Source organism: Dermochelys coriacea, chromosome 11, assembly GCF_009764565.3.
Source record: "Dermochelys coriacea isolate rDerCor1 chromosome 11, rDerCor1.pri.v4, whole genome shotgun sequence".
Classification (NCBI taxonomy): domain Eukaryota; kingdom Metazoa; phylum Chordata; order Testudines; family Dermochelyidae; genus Dermochelys; species Dermochelys coriacea.
The window spans coordinates 27,248,035-27,262,684 of NC_050078.2; the positions used below are offsets into that span (position 1 = coordinate 27,248,035).

The following is a 14,650-nucleotide window of genomic DNA, read 5'->3' on the forward strand; positions in this document are numbered from 1 at the left end:
TTTGCTGCTAGATACCCACACTGGTGTACATCTTCCTCTAAAACCGGTACAAGTCCCCTTGACTAAGTCCATTTTCTTGAGCCATTCATAGGGGATCCAGATTTGGCCCTGACAAAGTTACTCATGAAACTGTTCAAAATAAAGGAGCAGCAGAGAGAAGTTTACAATGGTCAAGAAATATTTGACTGACCTTTTGCAACTGAATGTACAGAACTCAAGATGTAAGCAGCTGACATTTTTGGAAAGCAGCCTTCATCTAGCCAGTTCTTTTCAATAGGAACTTAATATATATTTAATAATGTCCTTTAGCTTTTTCATCCAGCGTCTCTCTGAATTATGTACCTAGAGTTGGTGGTGATTGGCCCATTGCAAATGCCTTCCATAGTCAGTGCTTTTCATGCATCACCAAAACCAAAAGACAATAGTCCCAATAGCAAAGACCAGCCATCTTGTGTCCCTAGACTAAACCAAAGAGATGCAGGAAATTCTTCTGAATTTAATTTGTTATTTTTAGAGTTTAAATTAATGTAACTTCAATAACAATGAAAGATCAGAACAGCTTGTGTCAAATGATGGCAATAGTAGCAGTTCCCACCCTGTTTTGGCAAGAATACACATTATTTTAAATAATTGACAATGATGGTAGTGGCTAAAAACAGTCTACAGACTAGTCTATCAGACTACAGAAGAATGACTGCAAGGCTTGCTTTCAATGAAAATGTTTCTCAGCTTCAAAGAATCACTGGTTCAGACATTAAAGGGAAGCCAATAGCTAGGCAATGCCAATTGCTTTCTTTTTGTCTTTTTGGAAATCATGTTTCCAGTGACTTTGTTTCGTTAATCAGGCTCATGCAGACCAGCTTTTGACGGTATGTCTGTGAACTACTATGGCCACTCTACCTTATATTAAAGCTTGTTTGTTTTATCTGCTTTTAAAAATGCTTGATTTCTCTTACATTTCACCACAGCAGGATCACTACGTATTTATAGAATATGGGATTTTGGAGCCCGGAATCAATCAGGTGGAAATTCGAATCCATCTTTTTATCTTTAGAACAAAGAACCCCAAATCTCCTTAAAAAGGAGTTATCAGATAGCATTTTGCTCACATAGCATGGAGCATTTAGTCCTAAAACTATCAAGGTACATTGGGAACAGTTTACTTTGTAGCTGGACTTTAGCCTGAACCAAGCTCAGATTCACTATATGCTCTACTTTATTTATCATCATAGGCTGAGACAATGTCCTTGTGTGCTACCCCCCTATAGTGGCATTCTTTAGAATGAATGGAAAATAATAACCTAAACAGCACAGTGTTACTTTGGTGTTGGGCAGCAATGCATGCAAAACACTCCATTTTACAGCTCTGGCTCTTTAAAGTATTCCTGTCCTGCAGGTGATTTCCACTGCATTCTTGTAAGAAACAGCTCTCCTTTTCTGCAGAACAAGTAGAAAATTTAAAGGGCCAAGGCCAGAGTTGCTCTTTCTTTGGAAGAAGGAAGGAGTAGTATACATGAGCTGGTGCTTGCAGAAATGACAAGTATAACTTGCACTGGCACTTTTTATCTATGACCATGGATTTTGGAACAGATGCAAAAGAAAGTCTAAGAGATGGAACAAAGCAGAACAAGTCACAGCTGACAAATAAAAAACAAGTGTAGCTTTTCTTGTTCTGTTTTGGGGGGGGTTGAGAGAGAGAGGGAGAGAGAAGCATTAATTCTGCTATCACTTAATACTGATTTTAAACTGGTGTAAATTTGTTGGTCTTTGATTCTAAATTTGATTCTCTTCTCACACTATTGTAATTCAGGAATAACTCCACTGGAGTCAGTCGAGTTACACTGGTGTAACTGAACGAATCAGTGCTATTGGCTTACATGAGTCAGAATCAGGCTGAAAACTTTATCAGTTCATATTGTAAGGAAAGTCGGATGTGATCTGTATTTGTTCCTTCTGGATGCAAAATCAGTGTCTGTGTTTGTTTGTTTTTGTTTTTTATCTCCAACTTTCCAAGCAAATACATTTCAAAATAAACTAATTTATCAGTTTTTTTTAAACAAACTGAAAGAAGAAAAAATAATTTCATGTCACAGTTCCAGAAAACAGGCCTAAAAATTTATCTTATAACTGAAAATTGATCCCCAGGCTAATTGTGAAGACCTGAAGTTATTTACTCATTCCATAGGTTGGTGATTTTATCTTGGGGGGGTTAGAGGAGTAAAGTTGCATCACCTCCTGCTCTGCAGTCATCTGAACCTTTTCTGGACTGCTTGTATTACGTGATATTGCAAGATAAGAAAATTCTCGCTATTGCATTTAAAAAAAATAATAGAAAATTTGTTTTAGTTAAATAGATATTTTAAAATATCAAGTCACTTTCACAGGAGCGTAAATGCAAGAATTACCATGGAAAGCACATTTCTGCATAACTAAAGATTAGTGCAGTGTATTAAAACATGAATGAACCCCAGGAGTGAACATGAATGACTGACAGCAATTGCTAGAATGCAGAAGAGTGCAGGCTCATGCCTTTTACATTAACCTGCCCTCTCTTCTGGGCAGGCCCATCTCAAGCACAGTGTGTTAGTTATCCAGTTCTGTTATGACCCAGGACTAGGAGTATTCCTGATGATCAGTTCCTGAATGGCTACTGAGCAGAGTCTGACAACTGAGGCAAACTGTTAAGTGGATAGGTGCCGTCTGAAGCAGCGTCATGGTTATGACTGTCAGATCCTGTATACATATTACATCTAAAAATCCTATGTTAAAAGCATGGTAAAACTGAAAGTCAAGCCCTCTCTGCTCCTATCCAACCTCCTAAGGCTCCTGCTTCCCTTCCCTTCTGCTACTATCTAACAGACCCAAGCCCCAACTCCTGTTCCCTCTTCTGCTGTCATCCAACACCACCCCTCCAGTGCCCCACCTCCTGCCTCCTTCAATTCTATGCCTGTTCAACTCCCCTGCACTCTGGCTCTTGTCCCCCTCCCCCACCACATTCCAGCCTCTGCCCCCTCTTCTTCTAGCCCATCCCCACTTAAATTCTCTCCCTCTCTCCCAAGACAGCTCCCTGTGCCCAACACCACAGCAGCTCTCAGCAGCTGGGAGGAGCAATTGGAAGGAAATGCTTGCTAAGCACTTGAGGCTCCAGGATGCTCAGTCACTCTGTGGGAATAGACATATGCAGTCCAGTTGCTCATAGGAGCTGTGAGGAGATTGAGCATGCTCAGGGGAGATGGAGTCTTTGGAGAACTTCCTACAAAATTCTAACAAATGTCTACTGAGCATGTGCAAACAGAGATTTTCCAGAGGCTATAACTTGATCACATTTAGGTGAATTTTCGTTGTGATGGCAAACGGCACAGCATGGAGGTGCCAGAGCTTGTCAACAGAATGGTTGAAAGAATTTCTCTTAACATGGACAAAACAGATTTTCTCCTAACCTTAATGATCTGAAATGACTGAACTGTTTTTGTTGAAACTTAAAAAAAAAAAATACAATTCTTTCTGAGGCAGACATCCAACCTGGGAAATTTTAGCCTGAACCGTTTAAGTAGGCGAAATTATAAGTCATTGAAAACGGGGTCATATAATGGAAAGTGTTGGGCAACATTAACTATAGGTGGCATTACCAGCTCCACCTTTAATAACTGAAGCTGTATTTAAAGAAACATTTTCAACTTATAAATCGTGTGTGTGTGTGTGTGTGTGTGTGTATGTATGTATAATATATAATTTTAAATTCTTTTTTTTGCACAACTTAAAATTTGGGTAAAATTTAACCTGATATGAGATGATCTTATAATTAAGGCAAGTATCTGGGAAACAGGAGAAGTGTGTTCTGTTCATGGTTGTGTCACAGTTTCTACATTGCCTTGGATTACCTTGATTCAATAAGATTTACAGTGCCCAAGAGATGATGCACAGATAAAGGACATTGACTTCATTATGTATTCTTCGATTATTTGGTTTAACTTTATGTAGTGGGCAGGCCCATCAACACATATGCTTACCTGTGACCCCATCAGCTTCAGCATACCAAAGCTCTCACCTCCCCAAGGTATTAACTGTAATGTAGATTTATCTATTTGACTTTTATACTCATCTTTGCTCTGGGCTGCCTCTTGTCTTCTATATAAGCCCAAGATATGCCTTCATCTTACCAGCTGTGATCACTGCACTTACCCTGCCCTGGGAAAACAGGCAATATATAACAAAAGGCTAGAAAGCACAAATAACATTACTTTTCTTCAGTCCCTTGGGAGTGTTTTTGTATGCATGTATTTTGAATCCAGGGAAAAAAGACTTTTATTTGGGATGATAAGAGCATCTTCACTGATGCATGTAGATGGAAGCTGGTAAATGCAAGCATTGCAGTGCTTCTCTGTAAGAGCTCAATCTTGCAAGGTACTGAGCATGTGTTGAAAAGTGCTAGGTGTTCTCAGTTGTCACGCAGACACTCTGGTCCAGATCCTCAAAGGTATGTAGGTACCTGACTGCCATTGATTTTAATGGAGGAGGATTAAAAATGGAGGATCTGACCCTCAGTAATACTTAAACACAGTTTGTTGCTCACTAAGGAGCTGATTCTCCAAGCTGCAGAGCCCCTGAATTCCAACGGACTTCAACAGGATTTCAGGGTGATCCTCACCTTGCAGGAGATGTTCATGACCTAAGAAGTATTTATGAGAGAGAGGAAGGGTAGGTCTCATATGACACAAAAATGCACATATCTCACTGGTTATTACCTAGAATATTTTCAAAAAAGCTATGTAAAATATTGTCCCTTATCAAACTTTTTCAGCCCAAAGTAAGTCTGTGAATCACAATGAAACCCCATTAAAGAGAGCCATTGGGTGCATTATATTGTGGTGTCTTCTAGAAACATGGAATTGTAAATTGGTTTCAACTGATATGTATAAAGGATGAACTTCATCCCTGTGCAGAGGGGCAGCACAGGCTCTATGCAACAGATAAGGTTTATGTGAGACTAAAGTGGTACACACATAGGCCTTGTTCTTTTGCTTTATTGGGAATGGATTTTACTCTAGAGGCCCAATCCTGTGAGGTGCTGAGGTATTAAATGGCACCTAACTCCCATTGATTTCAATAAGATTTAGGTGCCTAAATATCTTTGAGGATCTGGGCCTGAGTGCTTTCAAGTCCAATCACCTTCAGTGGGAGTAGAGAGCGCTCAACATCTGATAAAATTAGGCCTCTTAGTAGAATATATATATTAAAAGTCTTGCATTTGTAGTGACTGTAGATTTAAGGAAAGGCAGTCTGTTAGATCATCGTCAGAGATCTGAAATGCTCAAGTCTGTTTGTCATGGGTATCACCATCAAGTTCAGAGCTGGCCAAATTTATGACAAACATCTGGTATTTTTATTGCCCATGTTAACTAATAACACATTCGTTCAATAATCCTTCTCTTTGTAGTTGATGAATACCTAAAAAGTGAAAAGTTTGTGAGACTCTCTTCCAGTTAAAGATAACAGCTGCACAAGAACATCCACTTTAATTTAATTACACATTTTTTCCCTCATGAAAGCAGGCAGGATGTTCATCACTACCTACCAAGCAGGACATAAAAATGAGAAAAAATGTTTCCTATGTTTATATCATTTTGCTATCATCTTACAGAAATAGGAAATCAGAGCCCAGTGGCTTTCTGTTCCCTTTGTAGATGAAGACAATTATGATTAATCACTCACACAATGGTATACATTTTCAGAGCATTTAAAAAACATTAGCTAGTTCAGCATTTCCAAAAGAGTGGGGCACAGTCTCCTCGGGGGGGGAAAGGGGGTGGAAGATGGGTGCAAAGGACTGGCCAGGGGGAAGGGAAGGCGTAGAAGATGTATAAATTGAGATGTGAAAATGTTTAACACCCTCGCCCCAGTGGGAATAGTGGAGGATGTCATTGGCTTCATTACAGTTTGGGAAACATAGAGCTAGTTAATCCTCATAAGTGCCCTGTATGGTAGGTAAAGTGCCCTTTATTCACCATTTTATAGGTGCAGAAACTGAGGTATGGAGATGCTAAGTGACTTGCTCAAGAGTACACAGCTAGCCAGTGGCGGAGCCAGGATTAGAAGACAGGCATTCCTGACCACCTATTCAGTCCTCTGTCTAGAATATGGACATGGGAAGGATGACTCGCATTTGCAGTGATCTCAGTCATGAGGAAGGAAAGCATGTACATGAAGTTAGTGGAAGAGACTCTTTAAACCCATATACATTGATGTTAAGGGGCACGAAAGGTCAGCTTTAGGGACAAAACGTGTATGGCGAATTCCTGCAATTGGTGTGAATTTAATACTTTTTTATTTTTTAGCTAGCAGTGCTATAAACTAGGGATGATCCTGAGCTATTGATTTTTAGACCTGGATCCATATTGAAATGCTCAGAGTCTGGAGGTCTCTTTAGTTCACCCATGATATTTGGATCCGTATCTAGATATGACTAGATGACCTCTCTTCTAATCCTAATCTTCTATGACTCTATGATATGGATCCAAACTTTAAAAGTTTCAGAAATGTTTGAGATCTGAGGAGCTGTATAAGAGCTTACAGCTCTAGTGTGTATATATTTAGTTTGATCTAGGATAGGAATTTGGTATATTTCTTCCATCTTTTTGTCTTTGCCCTGACTTTCTTTACTTAGTGATTGCATCCATATTTCCAGAATTGGAATTTCCAGAACTGCTCTATGAAGTATGAATTATAAATAGAATTTGTCCAAACCCAAACATGCTTTTCTCTCTCTTTCTAGGGACAAGATACTGCTACACTCAACACACATTGGAAGCTGGTGGAGAAAGTATATCTGTCACTAAGCGCTGTGTGCCACTGGAGGACTGTTTGTCTACTGGATGCATAGATTCAAAACATGAAGGCCACAAGGTTAGGAGCAAAAACTATCTGCTTTGGTAAAAACTGTGCAGAAATCTTCTGCTCTTAGCCAGAAGTCTGACACACACAACAGGTGGAACAATATCACCAAAATTGTAATGTCTCTATTTTTGATCAGTCCTTTGCTATATTCATGTTGCTTTGTTTCATAGAAAAAAGGGAAGTGATCCTTTTAAGCATTAGGTAAAGAGGATTATGAGCTAACTTCTGCTCCCACCGATGTTAGTGATTTAAGTGAATTTGGTCTCTGTTAAATAATGGGAGCATATTATTTGCATGAACTCTGCAGAGCTAGGCGAAATCTATAAACATTCCCCTTACAAATACAGGAGCAAATCCTGAAGTCCTTAGTCAGGTTTTACGCAGTGACAAAACTCCCTTTTCTCAGGCAAAGGAAACTTTGTCTGAGTAAAAATTGGTAATAACTGAGGAAGGATTTGGGCCAGTATGTGTATATATACAGATTGAAAGGTGCAAAAACATAAACACAGGAAAGAGTAACATCATCCCGTTCTCCTTGAGGAATTAAAATGTTGGGTCATGCGGTGACTTATTTATTCCATACATGAGCTGGATCTTCTAATTTTATCAGGAATGGGTTATTTTAAAAGGCTGTTTTATGGAAAAATAAGTCAAGATTTCAAACTCCTGACACATTTCAAAAGTAGGTTCCAGTCAGATATTTCTATGAGTAACCAACCAAGCTCTGTTCCCTGTGGTGTTCTAGCAATTTAGGGCCATAGCATTCCCTCCTGCCTGGGCCACATGAAGATCTGTGAAGTTCTCCTACACATTATCACTTGATGGTGAGGGACAAAAGAAGCAGGGGTAAATCAGTGGCTCCCCCACTATTCGCAGGGGCCTGTGCCATCTGTGTGAAGGCCATGTTCCTCTTCACCTGTTCCTTGCCCCTCCTCTCTTTTGGCCCATGTCACTACTGTTTCTGCAGAAACTATGCTGACATGGGCTGGTGACCAGGAAACCAATCCTCCAGCCCCCAAAGAGGGGAGGAAATGAGAATGTTAATGTTGACTGGATAAGTTTTCCCAAATGACATTAAATATTGATACATCATGCAGTAGACCCAGGAAGGAATTCTTCGCTCCCTCTGCGAGGAGAAGTAACTTACTGTAGCCTTGAAAAGGGTGCAACTTACTTTTACCTGGTGCCTGGCCAGATCATTGGATGATGCCTGAAAGTGGGGTGAAGCCACTCCCTCACGTCCCCCACACCCGACTCACTTGTTCTTGGTGGCATGCAACTCCTCTGTCCCCTGAGCCAAGTTCCTGACTGATCCTACATGTCCATGCATAGTCATATGGAACCAAAGCACAATCTTCCCTGAAATGTTCACTTGCAGTAACGTCTGCTGTATCTGGGTATTTGTCAGTCACTGGCACCAACTTTATGCTCCTTTTTTTTAACAGGGGATACTGGACAGAAATCAACACCTGAAATGTTGTGGTGTTTCCACTAGGAGACACTCGTCATGCAGGCCTTGCAGGGTAGTTAAAAATCCCATATACTCATTTCTATCTATTATCCCTATGCTAGCATTCAGTAATTCTACGTCATGACTGAGTGATATACCTTAAAATGTGCCCCTTCCCATCTACACTTCCAGCGTTCAGGCCAGTTAAGATGCGTGGTGTCCAATGTACTTAGTTAATATTTCTGAATGTTGCTCTCAAATGTGACCTCTTGGTAACATTTAAAATCTTTTATCACTAACTGTTGTGGAACCAAACTTCTAATATTCTCTGCCCTTGAACGCTTAATAACCGAAGAGAGTTGCCCGGGTAATTAAACTCCAAGACAGATTATGGTGGTGATCCTCCAAGAGAAAAACACAAGATAAACTTTATACATGGGATTGGGAGCAGTCCCATTGAAGCTGAATTTACTTTACACACCTTATAAGTCTTCTTTATGCTGCCAGAATGGTGTAAAGGGACCTTCATGTAACTGAGAATTCAGACCTTTGAATAGTATTTCTTCCCAATAGACTGTATTCGTAGGACATGTATCTTTGTGTATTCAATTCTCCAGTATTATATTAGCCTAGATATCAGGTGATGGGCACCTAGAAAGGCCTAGATAAATACATATTTAATTTCTGAAAGTTATGCTACATATCGCATCGACTCTGCTGTAAGCATACAGCCAAAATGGGTATTATTTTTTAAATGGCTTACTCTGAAAAAAAGTATATTTGTTTTAAATTGAACGCTACAGCCCTCCCTATGGCAGACATCACTTGTCCATGCCATGCATCTGTCCTAGACAACTCTCATGACCACCTGACCGGATGCCAGACCCCAAATTGCTATTCTTAACACCTTAATACTATCCCAGACAAATTCAGTGTCTCCAGGCCTCTCCAGAATAAGGAGGGGTGACTGTTATTTGTATTGCAGTAGTCCCTGGGAACCCCCGCAGAGATTGGGACACCACTGTGCCAGTCACTGTACAATCATGGAATAAGAGAGAGTCTCCACTCCTAAGAGCTTACAATGTAAATAGAAAGACAGAGTTGGGGGCAGGGATATAATGTGATGATTTGCAAACATCATGATAAATCCACTCATTAGTCTGAGGTATCTTCAAAAGTGGAATAACTCTGGTTACTGAACAGTTTTATTTCTTTCAGATCTGCACTTCCTGCTGTGAAGGAAATATCTGCAACTTGCCATTACCCAGAAATGCAACTGATGCAATATTTGCAACGACATCCCCTATAAATCAGACAAAAAGACTTTCCCAACATATATCAATAATAACGTCGTGTCTCCTGTTGGTATTTACTTCATAGCGATGTCATATGGTGCCATTTGTATAGTTGGAAAAGCTTAACTGGATAAAAACCTTAGTATCAATAATATGACCTTATCTTAATATATGTTCAAAATCCTAATATTTCAACAACATTCCCAAAATTTTAATTTCTTCTTTATTTTATTTTGTTAATTTTGGTTAGTACTGCATCTAAATGTTCCTGAAGTATATTCTCCTGAAGGGGAGAATAATCCAATTGTTTTCACTTAATATTTAGAGTAGAAACACATTTGAAATATTTTCAAAGCTAGTGGGTTGCCCATATACACTGGTACATAGAATATTCTTGAAATTTGTCTTCTCTCTGTGAAGTGGTAATATTTATTAAGAATATATTATGCAGCTGTAGAATCATATAATTTGCTTATTTGAAGCTCTCTCATGAAGAGGTATTTATTTACTGATTCCAACAGAATAATTTGATTCTCAGATCAATCTTTGGCACCTTCCTGATTTGTTTGGAAACCTCACAGTAGCTAATCTAACCTTTCAGCTCTCAACGCCTGCCCTGTCACTTTTTTGCACACTACAAACTTCCATTGGATCTGCTGCTTCTTTCACTTACAGTGATGTAAATCAGGAGTAACTCCATTGAGGTCAATGGAGTTACACCAGTATAAAAGTAGTATTAGAGGAGAACTGGGTCCAATGGGAGATTGTGAACAGGCTTCAACTGTTCACAAATGCCTTCTCTAAAGCAGTCCATCAACAGTGAAAATGTTTTTTTTCTTCGTGAGAACCCAGAGGGGAAAAAGAAACCTTCACATCCGACTTTTTTAAAATGTTTGCTGTGGTGCTGAGCATGGTGGTGTTACCTGTTGTAAAAACTCATCTGTTCTATGAACAATGACATCACACCACATTTTGTAAGTCAAGCCTGAGATATTTTAAAGACCTTCGTTTTTAAGCTTTATTGATCGAAGCATGGGCTCAGATACAACTAGCCAGCTTTAGTCTAAGAGGGGAAAATGTATATTAAAAGCTATTTGAAAGCCTCCTGTGGAATATGATGGTACATGACAAGGCAGCACATCTCATAGTACTTCACAATTTTATTTCTTTTTACAGGTAGGTGCCCAGTCCTTCAAGGCGCTTAACACTGGCTCTAATTTAGCAAAGTGCTTAAGCACATGCTTACCTTTAAGCACATAAGAAGTCCCATTGAACTCGCTGTGTTTTGGAACAACCACATAGACATATTCTGGTCTAGGTCCATGCATGCCAGTACCAGTGATGTCATTGGGGTATGGACATTTAAAAGTGAGAATAAGATATAGCTTGCCTAAATTCAACTTTTATGATATTTTTAAATACCGTTGGAGACAGAATTTAGAACTAAATTACTGCTAAATTAAGGACCGATCCAGCAATGTTACCACTCTCCAAATTCCTGTTGACTTCAGTTAGAATTATACATACCAAACAACTGCAGGACTATGCCTGAGGTTTTACATTTAAAAGTATATATCAAAATGTATAAAACTGTTTAGCCACATGGCAAGAAACACATTGTAGTGCATGATCGTACACTGACAAAGAAAGGCTAGTAAAACGTCATTTATTTCTAATGTTTACTCCTGGTATATAGGAAGAAACTTTTAATAGTCTTGGCTATATTTTTGGCACCAACTGTGTGTATGTCACTTGTAAATCATTTATACAATATTTATTTTTGTATGGTATGATTAGAATCTAATGTATTGTTTTAAAAAAACATTCTTAAGAATAATTTACCCTAATAGGATAGTTGTTTTAAGATTGGGTAAAACTGTAATATATACTATGATAATTTATAACATTTTGCACCAGTGTTGAAAAAAGATTAATTTGCTTTACAAGGTCAGTAGTAAATTGAAGTTTCCCTCACTGGTTTAACTTAAAACTAAACAAAAAACTGGGTGGAATTTTGATAGATTGTACAACCGTGTAATTTTACATGCAAATGTTTTTGAGCTATTTTTGGTTAGCAAGAATCAACTGATAACTTGCACTTAATCAAATTACCATACAGGTTTATGCTCCGAGGCTTATGTAGTGAAATGTATTATAAAGAGGGAGGAAATATTGCTGGAATCCAAGTGCTCTGTAAAAAATCTTTGATAAGAAGGTACCTTCTAAAGGGCATAAAAATTGTCCACAAACACTAATCTGGTAGAGTTTCTTCGAAATATCAATAATCTCTAGACACTATTGATCCCAGTAAGCAATGCTCTTGTCTTAAGGCTTGTCTACGCTACCGTCTGGATCAATGGGCAGTGATTGATCCAGCGGGTGTCTATTTATTGTGTCTAGTATAGACGCGATAAATCAACCGCCGATCGCACTAGTGTGTACTCCACCTCAACAAAAAGTGCACAGTGATGAAACCGTGGTAAGTAGATCTAAGTACGTCAACTTCAGCTACGTTATTCATGTAGCTGGAGTTACATAATTTAGATCAATTCTCCCACCCCCCACCCCCATAGTGTAGACCAATGGCTTCTTTTGGGCTACACATCTGTACTATTTAGGATTTGTGTGAAAGATTTTTTTTATGGGAAAATTTGAAAAACCTCACAATTCATCTGAATCCTTCCTCCCCATGCCCCACGTATTTTTGAGGGGTTGGAGAACTTTCACCTGTGTGAAAATTCAGATGTTTTTACACATTTCAGTGTGAAAATTGAGCTTTACCCCTTTTTAAAAAAAAATAATTAATTTTACTTACAAATAAAACTGAGTGAAAGTTGGCCCATTTTTATTCACAAATGGTCATGTTCTTGATCAAAAACGATGGAATTTCAGTGTTTTTATCCAGTTGCATCATTTTTATGGTATTGCAGTAAAATATGTGGATCTCTAATTTGAGTGACCATCTCAACAATCCCTGGTATTAATTACAAGGGTGGTTGCAATCTGCTATTTTTAGGCAAGGGAGGCATGTCCTTTGGGATCCTGGCGAGTTACTGGTATGGCCCTCAGTTGCACAAAGTTTGGCCCCCTCTTGAGTAGACTTTCTTAGGTTATTAAAGCCCAATCTTGTGAGCTGCTTTGCACGCTCAACTCCCATTGGCATTAGGGCTGCATAGGTCAGCCACTGACATTGCAAAAGTAGTCTCCCTACATGTAAACTGTATCTCTATATTTAATACTTTTCCTGTAGATATTACGTTTTTGATGCTTGATTAACTGGGTGATATTTTTAGGTTACTGCTGAAGCCTCACCAAATGTAACCAACATTTTGATGAGCTAGATGAGTTGAACCATCTTGACTATGCTGCGATAGTGTCTATCTTTTTTACTAGGGAGGGATTATGTTTTATTAGTAGTAAAGCATTTAAAAATGGCTTTGTACCTACCATTTGTTCAGTTAAATGACATATGGCCAAATTCTGGGTGTGTCTGTGCAGATGCACTCATAGGCAAGCAGACCCTGGGAGCCTCTCCCCAGTGGCATATATAGCTCAGTCCCTATGCAGACCTCATATCAAGGGAGTGCTAGACTGAGACATGGCTTGTGAACCCAGTAGTGCTCTGCAGCCATAGAAGGTACAAGGCTGTGTCAAGGCACATACTCGCCTTTCCAAAGCAACAGGTACAGCCACTGTAATCATGTTCTCCAGCACCAACCCAAGCTATTCTGTTGGTTTCATCATTGCATAGATAGAATGATTCAGGCTACTTCTACTTTGCAGCTCCATCTCCTCTAATCTCATCCCCATCAGTGCACTGCAGATGTGCAAGGACCTGTCTTGCCCTTAAAAGGAGAAGTTGCAACTGTCAAACAAAGTTGCTACCAGTTCTGTTATATACAGATACAGCGGGGGGGGCTGTTGATCAACAAATAAGTCATTGTTACTGGGAATGTGCAGTGTGGGAAATAATAGTTTTAAAAAAAAATTAAATTATCTGAAAACAGTGTTTACGGAGACTCTGTGCATAATTCTCCTCTTTGCCCCAAACTCTTAGTGCACCAGCCAATCTGTGGATGTAGTATGATATTTTAATAGCACATAAATGTTGAGATTCTACATATTTATTTTTTAGGCTCTGAACAACATATCATCTTTTTAAATATCTGATTTTTAAATTTTGTAAATTTTGTACATTGTGTAAATAAATGAGGTTTTAAATATAAAGGTTTACCTATTTGTCTGATAATCTGCATGTATTTTAAATTGTTTTGATAATTCCAGCTCTTCCATTAGGTTTTCTACCCCTCCTCCTCCTTCTCTTAGAAAATAATTGCAAACTTTCTTTTGTCCTTCATTAGCTTCTTTTAGGTCCCATTAGCAAAGGAAGAACTTTTGAAGACAAGAACTACATTCATTGCTCCCACAGAAAGAAGTGCCCATGAGTCTGATCCATTTCCCACTAAACCTCATGTGAAACTTTTCATTGATTTCAGTGGGTGCTGGGTTGGATCCTATATATTTATCCTCCGGCACTCGCTAAGAGAAGTCCATGGTAGTTCCATGCATGGAGTACCAGCAGGATTGGGACGCAAGTGTTCCAGTGTATGTGTATATTCCGTTGACGTCAGTAATCTTCCTTCTCATGAAAATAGTTGAAGGATGTAGCCTGTCAGTTATTCCTCCCAGGTAATTTTTGTTCCTTGTAGGTTTAGGAGGAACTGCAACCATGCCAGGTTTCCAACAATAAATCCCATATTAAGCAGTGAGTAGCTTGTGTTCTTACTGCTGTTGACATTAATTAAAATTCAGCATATAATAAAAAGTGAATATGAGGTAGTATAAAATACGCTTGGAAGGATTAGATTTTTAATAGTAAATGTCACTAAACATCAATTTCTCTGCACACACATCAATGAAAAAATATTTCCATCAATGATAACAGTAATTTAGAGATGCCACAGTAAGAAAAATGTTGCTTGAGGACTTATTAGAGTTTGTTTTAAGGATA

At 38.8% G+C, this 14,650-nt stretch overlaps 1 protein-coding gene across 3 annotated transcripts in view; it reads left to right on the forward strand.

The window, feature by feature from the left end:
• Window positions 1-13,870, forward strand: part of LYPD6 (LY6/PLAUR domain containing 6) — a 62,182-nt gene extending 48,312 nt beyond the window's left edge. For all 3 annotated transcript variants that reach the window (XM_038420917.2, XM_043505114.1, XM_043505115.1), the window contains exons 4-5: window positions 6,773-6,903; window positions 9,563-13,870. In XM_038420917.2, coding sequence (XP_038276845.1) covers window positions 6,773-6,903; window positions 9,563-9,724 — 293 coding nt within the window. In that variant the 3' untranslated portion in view covers window positions 9,725-13,870. The remainder of the gene's footprint in view (window positions 1-6,772; window positions 6,904-9,562) is intronic.
• The last annotated feature ends 780 nt before the right edge of the window (window positions 13,871-14,650 follow it).